Source organism: Labrus bergylta, chromosome 16 (assembly GCF_963930695.1).
Source record: "Labrus bergylta chromosome 16, fLabBer1.1, whole genome shotgun sequence".
NCBI lineage: Eukaryota > Metazoa > Chordata > Actinopteri > Labriformes > Labridae > Labrus > Labrus bergylta.
The window spans coordinates 26,677,182-26,699,263 of record NC_089210.1 but is presented as its reverse complement, the minus strand read 5'-3'; the positions used below and the strand labels follow the sequence as shown (position 1 = coordinate 26,699,263).

General features: G+C 39.1%; 1 protein-coding gene across 5 annotated transcripts in view; it reads right to left on the bottom strand.

The window, feature by feature from the left end:
• The window catches only part of pdxdc1 (pyridoxal-dependent decarboxylase domain containing 1), a 72,151-nt gene extending 50,975 nt beyond the window's left edge, over positions 1-21,176 (bottom strand). For 2 of the 5 annotated variants that reach the window (XM_020644212.3, XM_020644213.3), the window contains exons 1-10: positions 20,960-21,176; positions 9,272-9,382; positions 8,901-8,969; positions 7,411-7,494; positions 6,911-7,060; positions 2,016-2,205; positions 1,734-1,802; positions 1,578-1,656; positions 1,359-1,443; positions 1,188-1,236 (exon numbers count right to left, since the gene is read on the bottom strand). In XM_020644212.3, the coding sequence (XP_020499868.1) occupies positions 1,188-1,236; positions 1,359-1,443; positions 1,578-1,656; positions 1,734-1,802; positions 2,016-2,205; positions 6,911-7,060; positions 7,411-7,494; positions 8,901-8,969; positions 9,272-9,345 (849 nt within the window). In that variant the 5' untranslated portion in view covers positions 9,346-9,382; positions 20,960-21,176. The other 3 variants (XM_065964411.1, XM_065964412.1, XM_029279411.2) reach the window with 2 other exon arrangements.
• Between the last annotated feature and the right edge of the window lie 906 nt (positions 21,177-22,082).

The following is a 22,082-nucleotide window of genomic DNA, read 5'->3' as shown; positions in this document are numbered from 1 at the left end:
TTACGTATTCAATATGGTAAATTAATTACTTTATTCTCGTAAATTTACGACTAAATGCTTGGAGATTTACGACTTAGGGTGCATTCACACCTAAGCTGTTTGGTCCTTTTGAAACAAATTCTGGTACACTTGGGGCGGGTTGGTGTGGGAAGTGCGGGAAGTGAACCAAAAAGCAGTTCATTGTGGGTTGAATTTGGCCGTCTGTAAACAATGTCAATAGGTTTGCCAAGCATTGCTAATGTTAGCAACACCAGCCCTTGTTTACTTTCAGGTCGAAGTGCGGCATTCAGACAATCTGATATGGTATTTGGAGCTCTTTATTCTGTTTTTGCACTTTAAAATGATTGGGTCAAATGTGGCTACAATATTTAATTAAGAATGTTAAACTGTTTTGTATGAGATTGACAAATTGGAGGGAGAAAATGGTAGAGATGCAGTGTGTGTTATCAGTTAATGTTGTCACATTTTTGTTATGGTTCTATGCAATAATAGGACTGATTTAATGGTTTAATAATGTCTATGCACTTAAATTTGCTTCTGCCAGATATGTGACCAAATGTGTTTTATTTCAAATGTAACACAAACTTGTTTTCTGTGTGTGTGAATGGTAGACAAAGGAGGAAGAATGACAAACAGGCAGAAAGAAATATTGTGTTACTGGTTATTGCCAGTAACACAATATGGTTCTGTGCAGTTAAGGCATAGAGTTAATTCTGTTTATGCCCTTTGATGTGCCTTTGTCACATATGTGACAAACTTTGTTTTTATTTTGTAATCATTTCAAATGTAAAACAAAATAAATGTTTGTATTTTATTATATTCATTTGAATTTATTTCAAATTTGTCCATAAAAAAAGCAGAAAAAAGTGATTGCTGCTGAAAATGTCAAGCCGGATTAAATTTCCTGGTTTTCAAATCTGGCCCTTTTGAATTTTTAAGAATTAATCTTAAGAATATTGATTTAAACTAAACAAAACATTTGTCCCTAATCACTTAAATTGAAATTGCCAAAAGGAGGCAGTTTGGTGGCAAGTGTGTCTGTATTATGTTGGTCAAAAATGTAAATCTATGTATTCATTATTAACCATGATGAAGAAAGTTTCATCAGTGTATTTAACTCTTGCTACAATTATCCTTAAAAATTATACCCTCAACTGGATTTGAGCATTTTTTTAAAATTAGATTACCATGGTAGCAGAGGGGACCTGATCCAGTGCCAGGGTTGCCAGGTTGACACTGTTAAAAATGAAATACTATAATTAATGATAACTTCACAGTATGGAGAATAAAGTCTGTCTTTTAGTGTAACATTAAGAAAATAGTTGAATACGGTAAAAGAACTAATAGAACTGACTCACCCCTCAACATGAAGCCAAATGCCGTACTGGTCACAGAGGTTCTTCAGACGACCCAACTTGTCTGTATGTCCTGCCCATGGGGTTCCTGTAAAAAAAAAGGCAAATTAAGTATCATGAGCAACTAATTTTGTTTAAAAAAAATATATAATGTCAAACTCCTGTAATATACCAAGTCTAAAGAGAATAAAGAAAAGTGTTTAAGTTGTGATTTTCCTTGACCTGCGTTGGCGATCAACAGTAATGGAAGCTTGCCAGCTTCTATGTCCTCTCTGATAAGTTTGTCCAACAGAGCAATGTCCTGATAGTGACAAGCAGGATATAAGTCAACATTATTTTTTTCTTAACTATCACACATAATGTTTTGTGTTCACCTACCATTTGGTGTTGTGATCCAAAGATGGTATTGCATGGGACTGTGCACAGACTAGAGAGTGGGAGGCCGAGCTAATGACACAAATACTTCAAATTTAAATTTCTCTATAATTTATGCAATCACATAGAATGAAGTACAATTTTTATGTATGATGATTGGCCCTTAACTGTACAGATATTTTACATGGCCATATACTGCAAATATACTGTATGGTATGCCAACACCTATTGTATATAATAGTTAGTGTAACAAAAAGCAAACATTTTAAATACTTAAAGTCCTACCTGGCTGCATAGATGTTGTCCCAGTCCAGGCCTACCAGAGGCACTCTGGTAGACGACTGGCTGTTTGTAGCTGAGGACTGCATAGCCTTCAGAGGCATATTCTTCATAACGTGCATTTATGACCAGTCGACAGACTTTAACTAGGCCATCCCTGTCATCCTCATGAAAGTAAGCAGAGCCATTCTCATACCTGATGGGCAGATTAGCCAAATTTATGGAAAAGTAGTGAGACACAGTCTGTGAAAATAGATTTTCACTCTTATATAGCATTTTCTATTATTGATGACTTAAATCTACTGTGGACCTGTATCTTCCAAAATATTGAAACAGATTATTCTTGAACGAGAACTTCAAAAAACAAACAAACAAAAAAAAGGACACAAGATGTTATTTACTGGTCAAATTAATCTGATAGGATGACCTTTGGAAGAATTACTTCACATTATTATTTAGTATATTTTTAACATGTTGTATTGTCTGCCCTAGTATAATTAGTAACAAATGAGAAATGTTAGTGCCAGAAACTAGAGGTTATAACAGATTCAGCTCCTGTATAGTCAGGGAATTTTATCAGATATTTGGCTAATCAGGGAATACATTCGTTAGCAAGAAATGTCTTCACAAATGTGTTCAAAAGGGTGTTTTATAACACATGTACAAATATTTAAATTAAACTCCAGGAAAATCCGTGAGAGCTGCTCAAAGTTGGGTTACCCAAACCATACTGGTAAAAAATTGAAAATGTTTACCTCAAGTCAATATTCCTTGATGACTTGTTCATAACTGTTTGTTTATTTACAAGTTGTACACTGGGCGGCTGTGGCTCAGTTGGTAGAGTCGTCACCTCTCAACGGAAGGTCAAGGGTTCAATCCCCAGCTGGGCAACATGTCCGATGTGTCCTTGGGCAAGACACTTAACCCTGAATTGCTCCCACTGCTTCAGTGGTGGTATATGAATGGAATTAGTTACTTCTGATGGATGATACTACATAGCAATCACTACCATCAGTGTGTGAAAGGGTGTGAAGGGTGTGTGGGTATGACCTGTGGTGTAAAAGTGCTTTGAGTAGTCGGAAGACTAGAAAAGTGCTATATAAGCTCAAGTCCATTTACTATTACCATTTACTGAGAACAATGTAAACCAAAGTAAAATCCCTTGTATCTTTACATACTTGGCAAATAAATTGATTCTGATTCTGATACCCTCCAAAAGATAGCTTAGTTTCCGGTCTGTCGATCAATCACATCTCTAGCTAGCAAGTTAGCTATCAGGCAAACTCAATTCTTTACCTGCTGGAACAGTTGTATCAGTTGTGTTTATCTTTAACTTTAACATGTGGTATCAACATGTTAACATTCTAAAAAAACTAAGATGTCTTTTGTTTGTTATAAAATGCTTTCTTTGATGAATCGACTGCACTGATTGAAGCAGAAAGCATGTGCTGAATGCTTTGGAAAAGCTGGGTGGGGTGGGTGGGGTGCTTTACAGAAGATTATCTTTTTCCCAGAGGAAGTACCGTGAGTAGTGTGTACTTACAGAAGCACCTTGCAAGTGAGTGAGCAAAGTGTATTGTACCTCAAATTGTACATTTGGTTTTATTTATTTTTTCAATGTTTTAAGAAACAGAAAACATCTTATTTTGAAAATACAAAATTACTGAGAGATTCAATTTGAGAGATTTCTGCCAGTCATTCTTCAAATATATGGCTTACAGACAGTATTGTCTCACAATGATATTGTATGGGTATATTATGCATTTCCTGAATCCCTAAAGTCCTGTGAGTATTCCAGTTTCTGAGTTTTGTGTCCATGATGTTCCATAGAAGCCACAGGGCTAAAAGAAAAACCTTATTTTAGGCGAAAATTGTGGAATAATGTGTCATTGACTGTTTGAAGAGCCACAGCTATCTGCTGTGAATAACTCTTATCCTTCATAAAATCAAAACAGATAAGTTATCAAAAAATTCACACCTCACAATTTTCCAGCACAAATATCATGCACCAGGTATTACTCTAGGTGCAATTTGATACATGTTCTCATGGAAGGCGATGGCTGAGTTGATCAAACCAGAAACTGTACCTTCAACAGAGAGTGCAGCTGCACAGCATTCTCTCCAGGCCTATGTCAAAACCTGGGACTGTCACTGGATTCTTCAGCACAGCATGTCTTTGGACCTCAGTAAATATGGATGGGTGGTAGGAATTCATTGTTATAAACCATTTCAAACATAGGATCCCATGGCTCCTGAGGAGCTACATTGGCTCACAAGCTGTAATTGTGATAGAGATTGCAGCAATTGGCGGTGCAGCTGCAAGAATAATAGTGTTGAATTTATCTCAGTATGCAGATGTTGTAAAGGTATTACACTCATCACTGATGATGTAGAGAAGGTTTCCCCAAACATCTCAAATCGGGACACTAAAAATAACTGTGCTAGATACTAGGGCCCCCACCATCCCCACATATCTATATTGTAAGAAAGGGTACAAGCTGAACACAACTATCTCCATTTATAAACTGAAGGACAGGGTGGACATACAAAAATGAATTAACTGACACACCGTTAATGTCTGTGTGTATTTTTATTCATAGGAGCAACAGACACCTAGATTGTTGCAGTTATATGCAAACTTACTTTTAAATGATTTTCTTTTTTTTATACATCACTTCCATTTCAGCATTAATCTTACATAAAGACTATAGTTGTATTTTAAATTTAATGACTTTTTGTATATTTTTTCACAATAACGGGTAAAAAATATGCAATTTAAAATAATTGAAAAGTTTTATTTGGTTATTAAAGGCATCTCGCGATGCAGATTGAACAGTTCGTATTTACATGTAAATACAGGAGGTCCAAATGTGTTTTTTGATGAAAATTACAAACACTTATAGAATTTATATAATATATTTCTGGATTTCTAATGCATATATATTTAACAATAAATATTTGTGTGTGAATCAGAAATACGTTTGTGAACCTTATTTTTTTCTACATTTATATACAATGTTAAGTATTTACGATGGAGGATTAGGGCCACGATAAAAATAAAATAAAAAAAAATTCGAAATTAAAGTCGTACATTTACGAGATTAAAGTCGTAAAAATTTATGAGAATAAACTCATAAATTAACGAGTTCGAGACCAGCCTGCGGGAAAATGATGAAAGTAGAACTCTTAAAGTCTTTAAAGAATAAAATAATAAAGTTGTTATTTTAGTCTATATCAGAAGTTCATCCTGTATTTTTAAATGACAAACATGGAGCATCTTGTCCTAAAGGTTTCACTAATAAGGAAATAGGCTACTTCCTTGTGTAGTCGGTAAAAACAGTTCAAGAGAAGTTTTCACTTCAACTTGCAAGACCTTGTTTATCTGTAAAATGATGAACAGGACACAGACTGGCTCTAAACATGAGACAGACTTTAACAAGGCAGACCAATAACAGACACAAATAGTTGAGTTGGGGCTTTACTTATGCAGATATGAAACTACACATGCTTTTGGCACATCATCTTAACTCATTAACTCTTAAGTTTTGTTTTCATTTTCAGCCATGAATCCCGCTCCGTTATGAAGCAAAAGGTAAGGGGAATAAAAAGTCGGCGACACTACCTACAGTTCACTATATTGATTTAACTGTGTGTCTGCAAATAGTGTGATTTGGCAGAAAAAAATCTGCCGTGTATGAGCAATGTGAACTGTAGGCGGATACTATTTTCCTTCACGATAAAAGATCGTCCTATCAAACACCCCATTTATGATGCTATAACAATACCAGACTTAACAGTAGAAATAGCAAAAAGGGCTTTGGTCACTATAAATTAGCTTATGTCCACATTCATCACTACTGCAGGAGGTGTGTACTATTATTAATACCAGTTTAAATGATATTAACACTGAAAGGGATACTTCAGATTTTTTTAATTGGGGTTGTATGAGTTTCTTGTCAATAGTAATGGCCATAGGATATGCCAGTCAGCTCCGCCCCTTTGTTGAGAAACCAGTTGGAGTGCAGACATGACAGCTAGGCTAAACACTGCTGGAGATGGTGTCATTTGTTCCATATAATTTAAAAAATAAAAAAAATAAGAAAACCTAAATTAAGTAAAAATGTTAGCTACTTTTCAAAATGTTTAAGCGCTTGACATTGCCATCAGGAGGGCATTTTGTTTTAACACTACTTAGGAGTACCACATCATTACCACACATGAAGAGTTAAAGCATTTTTGACACTATGTTTATTTGAGCTGTGCATATGAGACAACTGGAAAAAACATAGAGCTGACTTCCACATCCGCCTGTGAGACCATCTATGGACAATTATCAATGCTCTGTCCCAATTTCCCTCGTACAGTATGATTGTAAGGCCTTACAATCAGGTCATACAGTGTAAACTTATACACCATGAATTTGTAAATGGTAAAGCTTGTATAGCGCTTTTCTAGTCTTCTGACTACTCAAAGCGCTTTTACACCCCATGTCACACCTGCCCAGTCACACACATTCCCACCCTGATGGCAGAGACTGCTATGTAGTGAGACCTGTAAGTGTCTATCCCAAGGACACATCGGACATGTTGCTGCAGAAGCTGGGGATTGAGAAGTTTGTATACAAACGTACAGTGTACGCTGGGTTATAACAGACATTTTAACATTTATTGTACTATAAATATTGTTTTAATAAAAGCATTACATTTGAATTAAAGTTACATATTTCAAAAGTAGATTTGTTTATAACTGTGGTTCAAACTGCTATGCTGTGCCCCACTGCCATGTGTAGAGATACTGTGCTCCTAATTATGCTGGGTTTTAAATCCTTTAAACTTCACAGCTAAAAAGAAGTATTTACTTAAATCTAAAGTGGCATTGCATACTTGTAGCCACAGGCCTACCTGAAAAGTCTGCAGAGCCACAGTGTGGTGTCAGAAAGGATCCTGGTTGACAGTTTTCGCAGTCTTACTATGTCCAACACTGACACAAAGGCTGCAAGGCTGTGACCTAGCAGGGCCATGTATCCTTGTTCACCCAGATTCTGCATCCTACTGGAAACCAAAAGCATAATTGTTAAACTTTGTACTTCTTATATTTCCAATAACACTACTTTTGAAAAGCAGTAACAGTTCTTCTTCAATGTCTTTTCCTTTCTTTTAACATTATTGCAATTTTTTGGTCTAATATATTTTAAGCAACTTCTTTTGACACTGTCTCGTCATTGACAGAGCATTTCACGAAACAGATTCTAGATTTCTAAAACATTATTAGATTTGGACTCTGCATGATTTTGGTAAGATTCATATAAAAGTGTCCGATCACTAAATGGTTCTAAAACTCAAGGTAAAAAAAGCTTACCACATTATGTTTATTTAATTTTTCAGAGAATATTTCCACTTACTGCTGACTGAGCTTGTCCTCTTTCTCCCCCTCTTCATGAATAAGGTTGTTAACTAAGTTCAGAATTGTTGCAACATCCTGACCACTGCACAAAAAACAAGCAGAGAAACCAATTATTAGTATAATTGATTCACAACAATATATTAAAACACTTGTAACACTGCAAACCATTTTAAAGTAAAAACAAACCTTATGACAAAGTGTTTTGTCGGCCTCTCTTCCTCCTCCCCTCTCGATCAGCTTAAATCTTAACCGATGTGTGTTTTTGTGAGTGTGAGTGTGTGATTGTAAGTGGTGGGCAATATATCCGTATATATTGTTTGTTTTTTGCTTTTTGTGGTAATGGTATTTTATAGGGGTATTACAAATCAGAAGAAAAGCTTGTGGTGCCATGTCTCATGTCTGTGCACCAGAAAAATATATTTTTGTAAGACACTGTTTAGTCAGTTTTCAGGAGGTTGTAGCTTAAAACTGAATCTGTAAATTTTGTTTCTCTTCTAAATAGTTGGGTTAAGCTGTGACTGAAAACAACCCATTACTCGATTTGGCTGTTTCATAGTAAAAGCATTTTCAGAACAGAATAACTGTCTACTTTTATTCTGAAGAATTTTTCAGATATAATATAATTAATAATCAAATCTAACTTATCTTAACAGTGAGTAGGAAATAACTGTATTTACAGCTGCTCCTTTAATCACAAGTCACAGACAAGTGAATCTTCTGTTGAAACACAGCTAGTGTTAAGGAAATGGTAAATGGACTTGAGCTTTTTCTCTAGTACAGCACTTTTCTAGTTTTCTAGACTACTCAAAGTACTTTTTACACCACATGTCACACCTACCCATTCACACCCATTCACACACTGATGGCAGTGGTTGCTATGTAGTGAGACTATCAGAAGTAACTACTCCCATTCATACGCCTTCATAAGCCGCTGATGAAGCAGCGGGAGCAATTCGGGGTTAAGTGTCTCTGGATGCCTTGGGGTGTCTTGCCCAAGGACACATCGGGCGTTGCTGCAGAAGTTGGGAATCGAACCCTCCACCTTTCGGTTGAGAGACAATGATTTTACCAACTTAGTCACAGTCGCCCAAGCTGCAGGTAGAACTGTTGTAATGGGATTGCAAAGCCTTTCCAGCACACTGGGCTGCTCATTTCAGTGCAAGCTATGCAGAAAACTGGGACTTAATCTGAGTTTTTGTACATCACAAATCACAATGTTACACTACTACTTTTTTAGCTGCCCCTGTGGCAGGTATTTTGGCATCAGTGGTGTCGGATGTATGCACTACAACCAAATGCATGTTCATCAGGTAATAAATGTATTGCAAAAATCAATATTATGGCAGAACATAATAACCGTTATGATGTTGAAACCGGCTTACCGTCCCACTACAGGTGTGTGTGTGTGTGTGTGTGTGTGTGTGTGTGTGTGTGTGTGTGTGTGTGTGTGTGTGTGTGTGTGTGTGTGTGTGTGTGTGTGTATCTTACTCTCCTTGCAGGGGGCCAGGGATGCTTGTTCTACCTAAGTGCTGCCTCTCTGTTCTTGCTTGCAGGTCTCTAAACAAAAGCACATACCAAAAAATATATATATTTCAGATTTTAAGGTGCCGTAATTTGCATTTACATTGATTTACAAATGCCTTGGTACGAAATTAAACTTTAAATAAACATAAAGATGATTTTTGTTCTGATGATGGTACCCATCGAAGACAATTTACATGTCTAGAGACTGAAATAGTCCAGGTCCACCTCCACTGAAATCATATGCTTATCAGAAAATCATTGTTTTCTTATATTGCACCTTTAAGGTTTGATTTCATTTTCTATATCACATTATGATATAAGGCTTTTAAGCTTACCTCTCTCCATCTCCAAGAATTGTCATGGCTTCACTCAGATTCTTGCCCACTTTAGCCAGCATGGAGTCATCCATATTTTGAAGAGTTTGTTTGGAGTGTGAGATGTGTGTGCTGGGAAAGTGCCAGAACAAACATATATATAAATATTAGGGAAAACATTTTCAAATCAGTTGTTTTAAATGCTGTTATCTGTGTGCATGTAAACTGACAGTTGACATGAAAATGAGTCCTTAAAAACAACAACTTTTGGACGGAAAAACTGTAAGTAAACGCAGAAATAATTTTATAAACCAGCAGGACCTCCGAGGCCGGAGCGGCACACTCGCACCCGCTCACTGTGTCAGAGCACGACGTGAGGAGGACACTGAGAAAGGTAAACACCAGGAAGGCTGCCGGGCCAGATGGTATTTCTTGCAGAGTGCTGAAGTCCTGTGCTGACCTGTTAGCTCCAGTGTTTAACACCATCTTCAACCTCTCCCTGAGTCAGTCTGTGGTCCCCACATGCCTAAAAAAAAGCCATTATTGTCCCTGTACCGAAGAATGCCTCTCCAGCTTGCCTTAATGACTATTGCCCAGCAGCAGTCACCTCAGAAGTGATGAAGTGCTTTGAGAGACTCATCAAGATGCAAATCTGCTCCTTGCTCCCTGAGTCTCTGGATCCACTTCAGTTCGCATACAGACTGAACAGATCCACAGATGATGCTGTCTCCCAGGTACTGCACACCACCCTCACCCATCTGGACAGAAGGAAGGGGGACTATGTGAGACTGCTGTTCATTGATTTTAGTTCAGCTTTCAACACCATAGTCCCCGCCCACCTCCATTCCAAGCTGATCAACCTCGGACTTAACACCTCCCTGTGTGCTTGGATCCTGGACTTCCTGACGAACAGATCCCAGGTGGTCAGAGTGGGCAGACCCACCTCCAGCCCCTGCACCCTCAACACCGGAGCACCACAGGGCTGTGTCCTCAGCCCCCTGCTCTTCACCCTATACACACATGACTGTGTGGCCACAAGCAACTCCAACATCATCGTGAAATTTGCAGATGACACGGTGGTTGTTGGTCGCATCAGCAACAATGATGAGCAGACGTATACAGGGGAGGTTGGAAACCTTTCACAGTGGTGCCAGGACACCTGATGTCTGATGTTTGCTGATGACCTGGTTCTCCTGTCTCCCTCCCCAGAGGGTTTACAGCAGAGCTTGGACATCCTCCACAAGTTCAGCCAAACATGGGCACACCAAAATAATGACCTTCCAAAGCAGATCCAACTCTCAGATTCACATTAAGAAACATAGAAATCCAGCACACAGAACAATACACATATTTAGGCTAAGTCATCACTCCCACTGGACATGTTGGCATGGCTGTGAATGAGCTGAAAGAAAGAGGAAGAAGGACTTTTTATGCCATCAAAACAAAAATTCAGATTGACATTCCAATTAGGACCTGGCTCAAAATTCTCAATTCAATAATAGACCCAATCATTCTATATGGAAGTGAAGTATGGGGCCCATTAACCAACCAAGACTTCCCCAGATGGGAAAAACACCCGCTGGAAGCCCTGCATGCAGAACTGTGTAGAAACATCCTGAGAGTCCACAGACACACGGCCAGTAATGCATGCAGGGCAGAACTCAGCCAATACCCTTTAATCATTAATATCCATAAGAGAGCCATCACATTCTATAAACACCACCAATCCAGTGATCCCCACTCCTACCAGTTCAAAGCCCTTCAGAGAGAGTTGAACCCAGGTAAGAGTCCCCTCTGCCAGCTGATCCTGAAGCTCCGCCCTCAAACACCAGGGCTTCAGGACACACCCCAAACAATCTCTCCCAACCAAATTATCTCAAAACAAAAAGACAATTATATCAAATATTGGAAGGAAAGCACCAAATCACAAAGTAAATTAGAATTCTATTTGAGCCTAAACAGAGAGTACAAGCTGGCAGAATACCTGAGCACAGTGAGGGATGTGAAACTAAGGAAAACCATGACTATGTACAGACTGAGTGGACACAGTCTGACCATAGAAACAGGCTGTCACAGACAGAACAGGTTACCCAGAGAGGCCAGACTGTGTTCACTCTGTCATCAAGGACAAGTGGAGACAGAATCTCACTTCCTCCTACACTGTGACAAAAAGATTTAAGAGAGGCTCTCTTTAATTACATTAAATTTAATTACATTCTCCATCTCCCTGATCCTCAGAAGCTGTTCTATCTCTGTGGAGAGAAAAATCTGTGTGCAGTACGAGCTGTTAAATATGTTTATGATTGTCACATACTAAGACAAAATACACTGAATGTTTCTTAGAAATACTCCGTAAAAATGATTCATATTTCTGTTAATGTTTTTTATTTATATTTGTTATATTTGTATACTGTATATATTGGAAGCATTTGTTTATTATTTTAATTTTGTTAATTTTTTTCTGTACTGCTTTGGCAACATGGATTGTTGATCAGTCATGCCAATAAAGCTCATTCGAATCGAAAAGATTTAAAATTGAATTGAGAGAGACTAAATTTACAAAGGGCATACACACATTGACACAGTGATGTAGTATTCACACTTGGGACATCCATGCAAGCCCTTTAAACTGCATGTATATCATGCAACAATACAGTTTTGATTGTGTGCAATATGTAACTGGCTGGTTCACTTTTAGGAGTAACAGAGGCTGAACAGGCTGCATGATCCTTCACTTTTAATAAATACAGTAATTCACTCCTATTTTGTTTCTACTCTGACACCACCTCTGCTGATGTTTCCTTTAGGTCTGGTATAAGTGCACAATAGAGCAGACAATAATAATACCAGCTTTAGAAATGTTAAGCTGCAGCACTAACAGGATCTAACACAGCTAGGCTATATGAAGCAATTAAATGAATATGAACACTTAATTTAAGGCTGAGTACGCTTACTTTTTCTTTTTACTCTTAATGATTCTGCGCTGTTATCGGTCTCTGTTGTAGGATGATGCCAGTAAAGCACAATTAATACCTTTACAGTCATATATTTTATATGAAAAGTAATACAGGAAAGACAAAGTATTTTGTCCATCTTTCTTCCTCCTCCCACCATCTTCCACCTTCGTAGTCATGAATTAGATTCAATTTGTGTTGGTGGCTAACTGCAGTTGTCAAAGTATTCGGCCAAAGGAGGTAACGAGGTAACGTTACACAAGGAGCTCGTGTAACGCAGGGGACTTTGCTGTTCCCTTGCCTGAATTACTGTAAAGAGAGCATAAGGACATTTATTGGGTATCTTATAAAATAACTGGTCTTATTATCATTACTGTCAGCTGTCATCATTCTGGGGAAAAGCCAACAACAATCCTGACTCCTGTGCACTGATGGACAAATAAATACATTTATGACACTTATTAGGCCAGATATGGTGAGCACTGTAAGCTGTACCTGCTACTTTGTGCAAAAATATCAACACAATAGTCAAGGAACTTGCAATTCAAAAAAATGAAATAGCTAAATTCAACCAATCCCTGCATGTTTTGCACTTTTAAAATTATTGTCAATCTATTCAATTTTTTTTGCAATTTAGAACAATCACCATATTCCTCCAGCAGGTGTTAACATGTACATCACCAAATTCACTTCTTCAACATTTAAAATATTGATCTCTCAAGGCCACAATATTGTTTAAATATCAGAGGGTATGATATGCTTTAATATTTTTTTTATGTTGAATGCATGAGATGTCACTTCCTTCTTCCTTCTTTTTTTTAAATTCTGGACTTCCAGTTAACCCTCGACCAAAACTGAATTTTTCTTCTTTTGAAAGCCTTGTTCTTAGTTTTTCACATCCAGTCTCAAGAACCTTTCAGCCAGTTCTAGTTGTTGTTGTTTACCGTCCTCCTGGCCCATATTCTGAGTTTCTATCTGAATTTGCAGAATTTTTATCAGATTCAGTCCTGAACAGTGATAGAATAATTGTTGTTGGTGACTTCAATATCCATGTGGATGTTGATAATGATAGCTTGAGCACAGCTTTCATGTCACTATTAGACTCTATTGGTTTCACCCAGAGTGTAAACGAACCTACTCATCGTTTTAACCACACCCTGGATCTTGTTTTAGCTTATGGAATTGAAATCCATAACCTTACAGTTTTCCTAGAAAGTCCTCTGCTATCAGACCATTTTTTTATTACATTCGATTTTGTCCTACCAGAATTACCTCTGCCTGGAAGAGGTGTGCTCTCTAGAAGTTTATCTGATAGTGCTGTTGCTAGATTTAAGGAAGCCATTTCAGCTGTTTTTGATTCAGTACCGTGTTTCAACCCAGTTGGAAATTCTTATTATAGCTTTAGCCCCTCTCAGCTAGATCAGTTTGTTGATAGTGCAGTGGATTCGCTGAGAGTTACTCTGGATTTGATTGCTCCCCTGAAACAGAAGGTTGTCAAGCGGCGGAGAGTGGCTCCATGGTTCAACTCAGAAACCTGTACTCTAAAACAATCATATATGAAGGCTCTACGTCACGCCCGAGCTGCCTACTACTCCTCTCTAATTGAGGAAAACAAAGGCAATCCTAGATACCTTTTCAGCACTGTAGCCAGGCTGACAGAGAGTCATGGCTCCATTGAGCCTTGTATTCCTCAGCAGTAATGACTTCCTGAGTTTTTTCAACAACAAAGTTTTAGACATCAGAGACAAAATTGGTAACCTCCTGCCCTTACCTGGTGCGGATACGTCTGATACGGCAGAGACAGTTCCAGGACCAGATATTAGTCTCGACTGTTTTTCTCCAATCAACCTTTCAGAGCTATATCCCATTTTTTCTGCGTTGAAACCGTCAACCTGTATTTTGGACCCAATCCCAACCAAGCTGTTTAAGGAAGTTTTTCCCTTAGTTAGCAACTCTATATTAGATATGATCAATTCGTCTCTACTGGCAGGCTATGTACCCCAGGCATTTAAAGTAGCGGTAATCAAACCTCTACTTAAAAAGCCTACTCTGGACTCAGGAACTCTGGCTAACTACAGGCCTATATCCAACCTTCCTTTTTTCTCGAAGATCCTGGAGAAGGTGGTAGCTAAACAGCTGTGTGACTTTCTCCATGACAACAGTTTATTTGAGGAGTTTCAGTCAGGATTTAGAGTCCACCATAGCACTGAGACTGCACTAGTTAGAGTTACAAACGATCTACTGCTAGCCTCAGACAGGGGACTTCTGTCTGTGCTTGTCCTGTTAGATCTTAGTGCTGCTTTTGACACCATTGACCATCGGATCCTGTTGTACAGACTGGAGCATTTGCTTGGAATTACAGGGACTGCTCTAAGTTGGTTTGAATCCTACTTATCAGACCGATCTCAGTTTGTACACGTTAATAATGAGTCCTCTATGCACACTAAAGTTTGCCATGGAGTCCCACAAGGTTCAGTGCTTGGACCAATTCTCTTTACATTATATATGTTTCCTCTGGGAAATATTATGAGGAAACACTCCATACAGTTTCATTGTTATGCAGATGATACTCAGCTTTATGTATCAATGAAGCCCGATGGCACCAGTCAGTTATGTCAGCTAGAAACGTGCCTTAAGGACGTTAGGACCTGGATGACCAGAAATTTTTTGCTACTTAACTCAGACAAGACTGAAGTTATTGTGCTAGGCCCTAAGAACCTCAGAGAGACTTTTTCTAGTGATTTGACTGTCCTTAGTGACATCAGCCTGGCATCTAGCACCACTGTTAGGAATCTAGGAGTTCTTTTTGATCAAGATATGTCTTTTAGCTCTCACATCAGTCAAGTTTCAAGAACAGCCTATTTTCACCTCTGTAATATATCCAAGATTAGGAATATCCTGTCGCAAAATGATGCAGAAAAACTAGTTCATGCATTTGTTACCTCCAGACTGGATTATTGTAACTCTCTTTTGTCAGGGTGCTCTGGCAAATCTCTAAAGACTCTTCAACTGGTCCAGAACGCTGCAGCTCGTGTACTGACCAGAACCAGGAAATGGGACCACATCACGCCTGTCCTGGCTTCTCTGCACTGGCTCCCTATACAGTCTAGAATAGAATTCAAGATCCTTCTTCTCACCTACAAAGCGCTAAATGGCCAGGCACCATCCTACCTGAAGGAGCTACTAGTGCCGTACTGTCCCTCGAGAGCGTTGCGGTCCCGGAGTGCAGGCCTGCTGGTGGTACCTACAGTCTCCAAGTGTACTATGGGGGGTAAAGCCTTCAGTTATCGGGCTCCTCTCCTCTGGAACCGCCTTCCAGCCGGGGTCCGGGAGGCAGACACAGTCTGTATTTTTAAGAATAGACTTAAAACTTTCCTTTTTGATAAATCTTATAGTTAGTGCTGGTGTAGACCAGCTCTTAGTTATGCTGCTATAGGCTTAGACTACCAAGGAAACTGGCACCTTGAGCTCCTCTCTCTCTCTCTCTCTGTGCATATACAGTACATCATATTACTGCATGTATCTATCTGTAAATCTCAGTCACTAACCACCTACTTTCCTGAAAGCTCTTGAGCTCTCTTAGGCTCCTCAAGATCGTTGGTTGACGGCCTGCCACAACATAAGAAGGCTGTGAAGGCTGTTTCGTCATGAGCCGGGGATCCGGCCGAAGATTTCTGCCTTTTAATAAGGCAGTTTTTTCTTACCACTGTAACTTTTGCTGCTTTGACAAAGTGCTCATGATGGATAGGCCAGGTCTTTGTAATATAGCAATAAGTAAGGTCTTTTACTTGCTTTTTGTAACATAACAATGAGTAAGGTCTTTTTACCTGCTCTTTTGTAATGTTAACAGACAAAGAGTAAGGTATTTTACCTGCTTTTTGTAAAGTGTCTTGAGATAACACTTGTTATGAGTTGACGCTATACAAAATAAATTGAATTGAATTGAATTGAATTTTGCAGTGAGACAGACAGCTGAGCCATTCTAACAAGAGCTTTAGTGTGCATGTTTCTTTTTCATGCTGAGCTCTAACTACAGAGTTTTTATTTGGACTCTATCCAGTAAATTCATAAAAATAAATACAATTATTCTTGTGATTATTTATCTTGGCTGAAAACTGTCTTCTTAGCCACTCCCTGCTGCCTTGTCTTGAAGTTATTGACCAGTCAGTCTCTGTGTGTGATCCAACAGCAGCTCCGGAATATGATCCCTCAAATAAAGTTATCAAACACTTGTGGCATTTATTTAATTGTTGTTTTGTTTAGAAAAATATGGTTTATAGGCAATTGTCTATAGTGCTAATCAAAAGGCAACCATCAGTCAAAGGTATGTTCAATTCCCACAAGTCAGCAGTGGTCACTCCATCTGAGAGAAAACGTGCATATGCAAGTATCACAGCTTTGCACAAACAGCACATCCTGCTGGTAATAGATGGGAAGAGTGTTGCCAGTGTAGCACTTACAGGCTTTATTGAAATGATGTAGGACTAGTGAGTAAACTCGACACCATCAGCACATATTAGTCAATATTAGCCGAAGCCGATAGTTAAGTTATATTCTTATATTGGCCGGCTAATAAATCGCTCTCGCCTAATCAAGTCACCTTCCAACTCAGGGTCACAGTTCAAAAATTATATGGGGACTTTTTCCATTGTGTTGCTGGCCCTGCTAGTTGCGGATGACTGATTTCTTGCTGTGAATATCAGTGGCTTTGGCAGCAACAGTGACAGAGGGATCTTCACAAATTCCAATCCTGGCAAAGCCCTCCAGGCAGATGAGCTTGATGTCCCTCCACCAACCCCCCTTCCTTCTGCACCAGAGCAGGGGTCAGTACCATTTGTGGTTGTGGTTGATAAGGGATTCCCTATGAAGCCTAAATTCCTCAGGCCCTATGCAGGAAGACATCAGTGTTTTCAGTTATCCCCTCTCCAGAGCCCGTAGAATCATGAAGAACTGTTTTGGGATCCTCACACAGTGCCGGAGGGTCTGCTGACATTTGTCTAAGTCGGTCCTGATGCAGCATGATAGCATTGATACCATTTGCATCATCTCCAACTTCCTGCTCCGTGCTGGAGCAGATCACACCCGGTGAGAGAGGCAAGTGATAATGATACTGGAGAGAGCACCAATAAGGAACCTGCAAGGGGATTAGGGCATCTGCAGAGGCCTCAGAGTATAGGAAATTTCCCTCAGTACTTCAACTCCCCAGCTGGAGAAGTTCCCTGGCAATATGCCCATTTACACATGGTTCTGCTGCTTAAAGTAATTTCAATTCATCCTTATCAGTTCAATGTTCCTCATCAGTTCAATGTTCAGCCAAGTTTTAAATATTCAAATATTATAAAATGAAATGCCCTTTGTACAGTATTGCTTTTCTCCTGTCTGCAGGACCAGCACACCTGTATAGGCGAACTAGGGGATTGCCTGATGCAGCACTGTGTGAAGCGCGACTAAAAGTGGACCAACTCTGCGTGATGAAAATTGCTACATAACCAATTGCAGGATTCCTGCACGTAAGGTAAACTTAAGATGCTGATGTGACAGCTTACATTGACTGCCTACTACAGGTTTGAAAAAAAGTGTGAAAAAATACATCTGGTGTGCAAAGTCCTTTAGGTCTTAAACGTTCAGAACTGATTTCAACCTGTTTTCAAAGGGGCTAGTGCTCACAGGGTGGTTAAATGATGTTAACATTTGGTTCAAAAGTAATTTTCTGTAACTGACTATTGATATACATATTTTGACCTTTTTTACAGGCTTTTGCAGTTATGGCTTTAAAAGGTCCCATATTATGCTTTTTCTGGTTTTATATGCCCTTTAGTGTGTTTTCCAAGTGTCCTGTGCATGTTTAGGCACATCTATGTGCAAAAATTCAAAGTCTGCGGAAACGCGGCTTCTCCTACCTCCTCCTACCTCCTCCTACCTCCTCCTGTTAGCTGTAGCATTAGCCGCATGTAACGCTCGGTTCTAGCCCCCTCGATAAAAATTTGTCAGTGCGGCGTCATTGTCAGTGTGAGATCACTGATCTAAGCCCATTGGCTCGTAATGGCAAGCCCTGCAGCTCATGTTGAAATTTCCAAGAAGCGTGCTGAGCAACTGACCAATAACGACAGAGCGGATCGGCAGACCAATCAGAGCAGACTTGGTCCACGTGAGGTCTAACAGTGTGGGCTCAACAGAGTGCAGCTGACAGACTCAGAGCGTAGAGGGAGCAAGGAGGAGCAGTACATGAATTGTACATGGATTTTTCGAACTTTATCAATTGTGAACGTACAAAAGTAGGTACATAGATTAAATATACAAACCCTAAAAAGGGCAGAATATGGGCTCTTTAGTGAGCAAAATAGATTATTAAATTTAAATATAATGATGGTCATTTATTTGCCCACTGTAGATTAGGAATGTCAAATTATTGGGTAGGGGGCCGGATTTGCTCAAATAAGACCTCATGGGAGCACATGATATAGAGTGCTAACTGATCTATTATTTTAAATAATTCCATAAAAGGTACTTACACCAATCAGTGAGCACTCCTCTTTAGCACATGAAATGTAAACTGTCATTGGGGTTAACAGCAACTAATCTGAATGAATCTATGAATAGGTTACATACTTAAATCTCAAAATGTCTGCCCGTACATATTTGCAAATGTGTGTGTGTGTGTGTGTGTGTGTGTGTGTGTGTGTGTGTCTGTCTGTCTGTCTGTCAGCTTACTGCACAGTTTGGACTTTTCTTTTTTAAGAAATCCTGCTGAAAAATTACGTTGTCCCAGAAATACAACGAAAATTTGATGCAAACGCTGTCATCCTAAAGTAATTCAGTGTCAGGTATTGATCAAACGTATGGGCGGTTCTAGGCAGGGGCCAACGGGGGAAGACTGAGCTTGGTCCTCCCTGTGGCCAGCCCTCCATAAGGAAGAGCCCCCCTATAACACATACACAGTATTTGACTCAATAACTAAACTCACAATCTAGTATTAAATACTGTCACTGAACCAAATCTAAATCATGGTATTTTATATTGTGGTATTTAATGATGTGCACTATTATTTGGCATAATATATTTTTTTTTTAAAACCAAGCGATAATTTTTGTCTATTTTTGACCTGGGTTTAATGTTCCCCTCTGACAAAACAACTGGCCTCCGTTTGGCCCCCTCAGTAAAAGTGGTCTAGAACTACAACTGATTATCCGATTGCAAACAAATAGATGTGAATGTATCCTTCAACAATGGGCGATACAGTCTGATCAGCTCCAGTTGGAGTTCATTGCTGAGTGAACACGGTAAATCGACATTTAATCTTGCATATAAGCCCTGACAGTAAGCTCTTTCACTTGTCCATACTATGGTAGTCCAACTTTGATACTGACTTTTCTTTACGCTCCATGTCCTGCATGGGCCATCTTAATGCGTAATTCAAGAAAGCATTGTACCGCTGCCCCTCAGCTTAACCAGCGGACCTCTACGTGATAGGACAGCCAGTGCGTTTAATTATGATGAAACTTTTAAGCCAGTGTATAAGCATTGCCACGCTCAAACTTTCCAGTGATTAGGAAAACAATTCCACCTCTGGTTGACCTAAAAACAAATCCTATAAATCCTCTAAAAATTATGTCCGTTATTAAAATGAACATGTCATAGAGCAAGACCAATGGTATTAATTTGCATACCCATCATGGTGGTATGCCACTGGCAACAGCACAAGTCACAGAACTAAGGGCAAATATGCCATTACTGGCATGTAACTGAACTACAGGCATGTGCCACAGATCCCAAAGTGGCATGCCAGATGCCACTTCGGGATCTTGCTGTCACTCCAAAAAGTATTGATTCACCACTGCCACAGGTTCAGGATATATACACCCCCCACTTCAAGAGGAAGACATTACACATCCAAAACTCTACCCACCCACTTCTGTTTTCATACTTTGCTTCAGGTAAACAGCTACAAAGCGTTTAGAGCATAATCATAGACACTTTTTATCCCCAGACAATCAGTTTCCTGAACAGCAGGACTCAGTGTCTATGTGTCTCTACAATATAGTTTGAAATGTTGTATTTTCTGTCTTGCATTATGCTGCCATTTATTATTTATCTATTCTTTTTATAGTATTTGGTTGTGACAGATTGAGAGGGGTGAGGGCAACATAAATGTTATAGCATTAACTGTGCACTACTTGTAATGTTCATGACAAATAAATTAAACTAAATTGATTTGGAAATAAAGTAAATAGCTGTGTAATAAGATAATGTTTACTGAGCAGTTTAAGTGGAGCTGAGTTTCCCATCTGCTCTCTGTATTATATGCTTTTCACAATCCAATGTAAACTGCTTATGGATGGTAAACTAAGATGAAATATGGTAAATGGACTTAAGCTTATATAGCGCTTTTCTAGTCTTCTGACTACTCAAAGCGCTTTTACACCGCCTGTCACACCTACCCATACACACCCTTTCACACACTGATGGTGGTGGTCGCTATGTATTACAGTAAACGGTGTGCTGCTGCTGTCACGTTAATGGAAGAGGCGGTCAAATGACAAGCAGTCCGACTACAGTCTCCTTATCAGAACAAATTCACCAGCTGTCAGCTTTCAGATTTTAAGGCCAAGGCAGCTTCGTGAAATCATGGAGCTTTCTGACAGTAATACGACACTAAATAACTAAATAACTTGAGTGGTTCGTTATCTGCCTGTCACAAAGCATACTCTGAAGTATTACACTTACAGCTTTATGCAGCTGGTTGAGCTCTTCTTACCTTCACTGCATAAACTGACAGCTAAAGCCGGTCTGCTGACCAGGAAGACGCAGACAATCTGTGGCAAGCAAAACGTTCCTGAGGTCCCTCAAGAAATCTTCAGAGTAGACTGTTAGAAATTGAATTTGACACGGGTAAATCATATATGTCTCTACTTTCCCCTCTGTATTCCGCTGTTTGAACCGGATACTTTACTTCCTGGACTGACGCGCGACGTGCGTTCCACGCTGGCAGCTTAGACGTCACGACGAAATGCCGACTTTTATTAACCCTGCCACACATAGGGCCTGGCTTTTACCTTGTAGATACTGTATCATAAACAAAGCTAAAGCGGTACAATTCAAAATTCTACATAAAATTTACCCTGTTAACTGCCTCATTGCTAACTTTACAGATATTGAGGCTGAGTGCACTTTTTGCAAAAACGATAGTCTATAGAAACAATCTCCCACGGATGTCTTATGGAAAGACATCGAATCAATTTTTTTCCGGCTGCTAAATGTGTTCATTCTCTAAACCTCAAAAATGTTGATTGTTACTATATGATAATAGAAAATATTGCTCTCAAAAATGTCATAAACCTCATCATAGGCTACTATATGCAAAGTTTTTCATTCACAAATAGAAATTCTCAAAGTCACTCCCAAAATTTTTATTTCTTTCACTTAGAATTCAAGTCCCTTATTAAAGCACTTCTTTTAATCAACAACAAAAAATGCATCACATTTATGAATTATTATAACACCTTTTTCACTGAGACCTCTAGTTAAATAATGATTTACCTAGTTATGTATGCGTCTTTATTGGTATTTAATTTTATATATATTGTATCACTGCTGTCTTGTCTCCTGTATGTACTGGTTGTTATTTGTCATTATTTATACTTGATTTATATGCAGTACTGTATGGCGGCTGTGGCTCAGTTGGTAGAGTCGTCGCCTCTCAACAGAAGGTCGATGGTTCGATCCCCAGCTGAGTCCAATGTGTCCTTGGGCAAGACACTTAACCCTGAATTGCTCCCACTGCTTCAGTGGCAGTGTATGAATAGGATTAGTTACTTCTGATGATACTACATAGCGATCACTACCATCAGTGTGTGAAAGGGTGTTAATGGGTGGGTGTG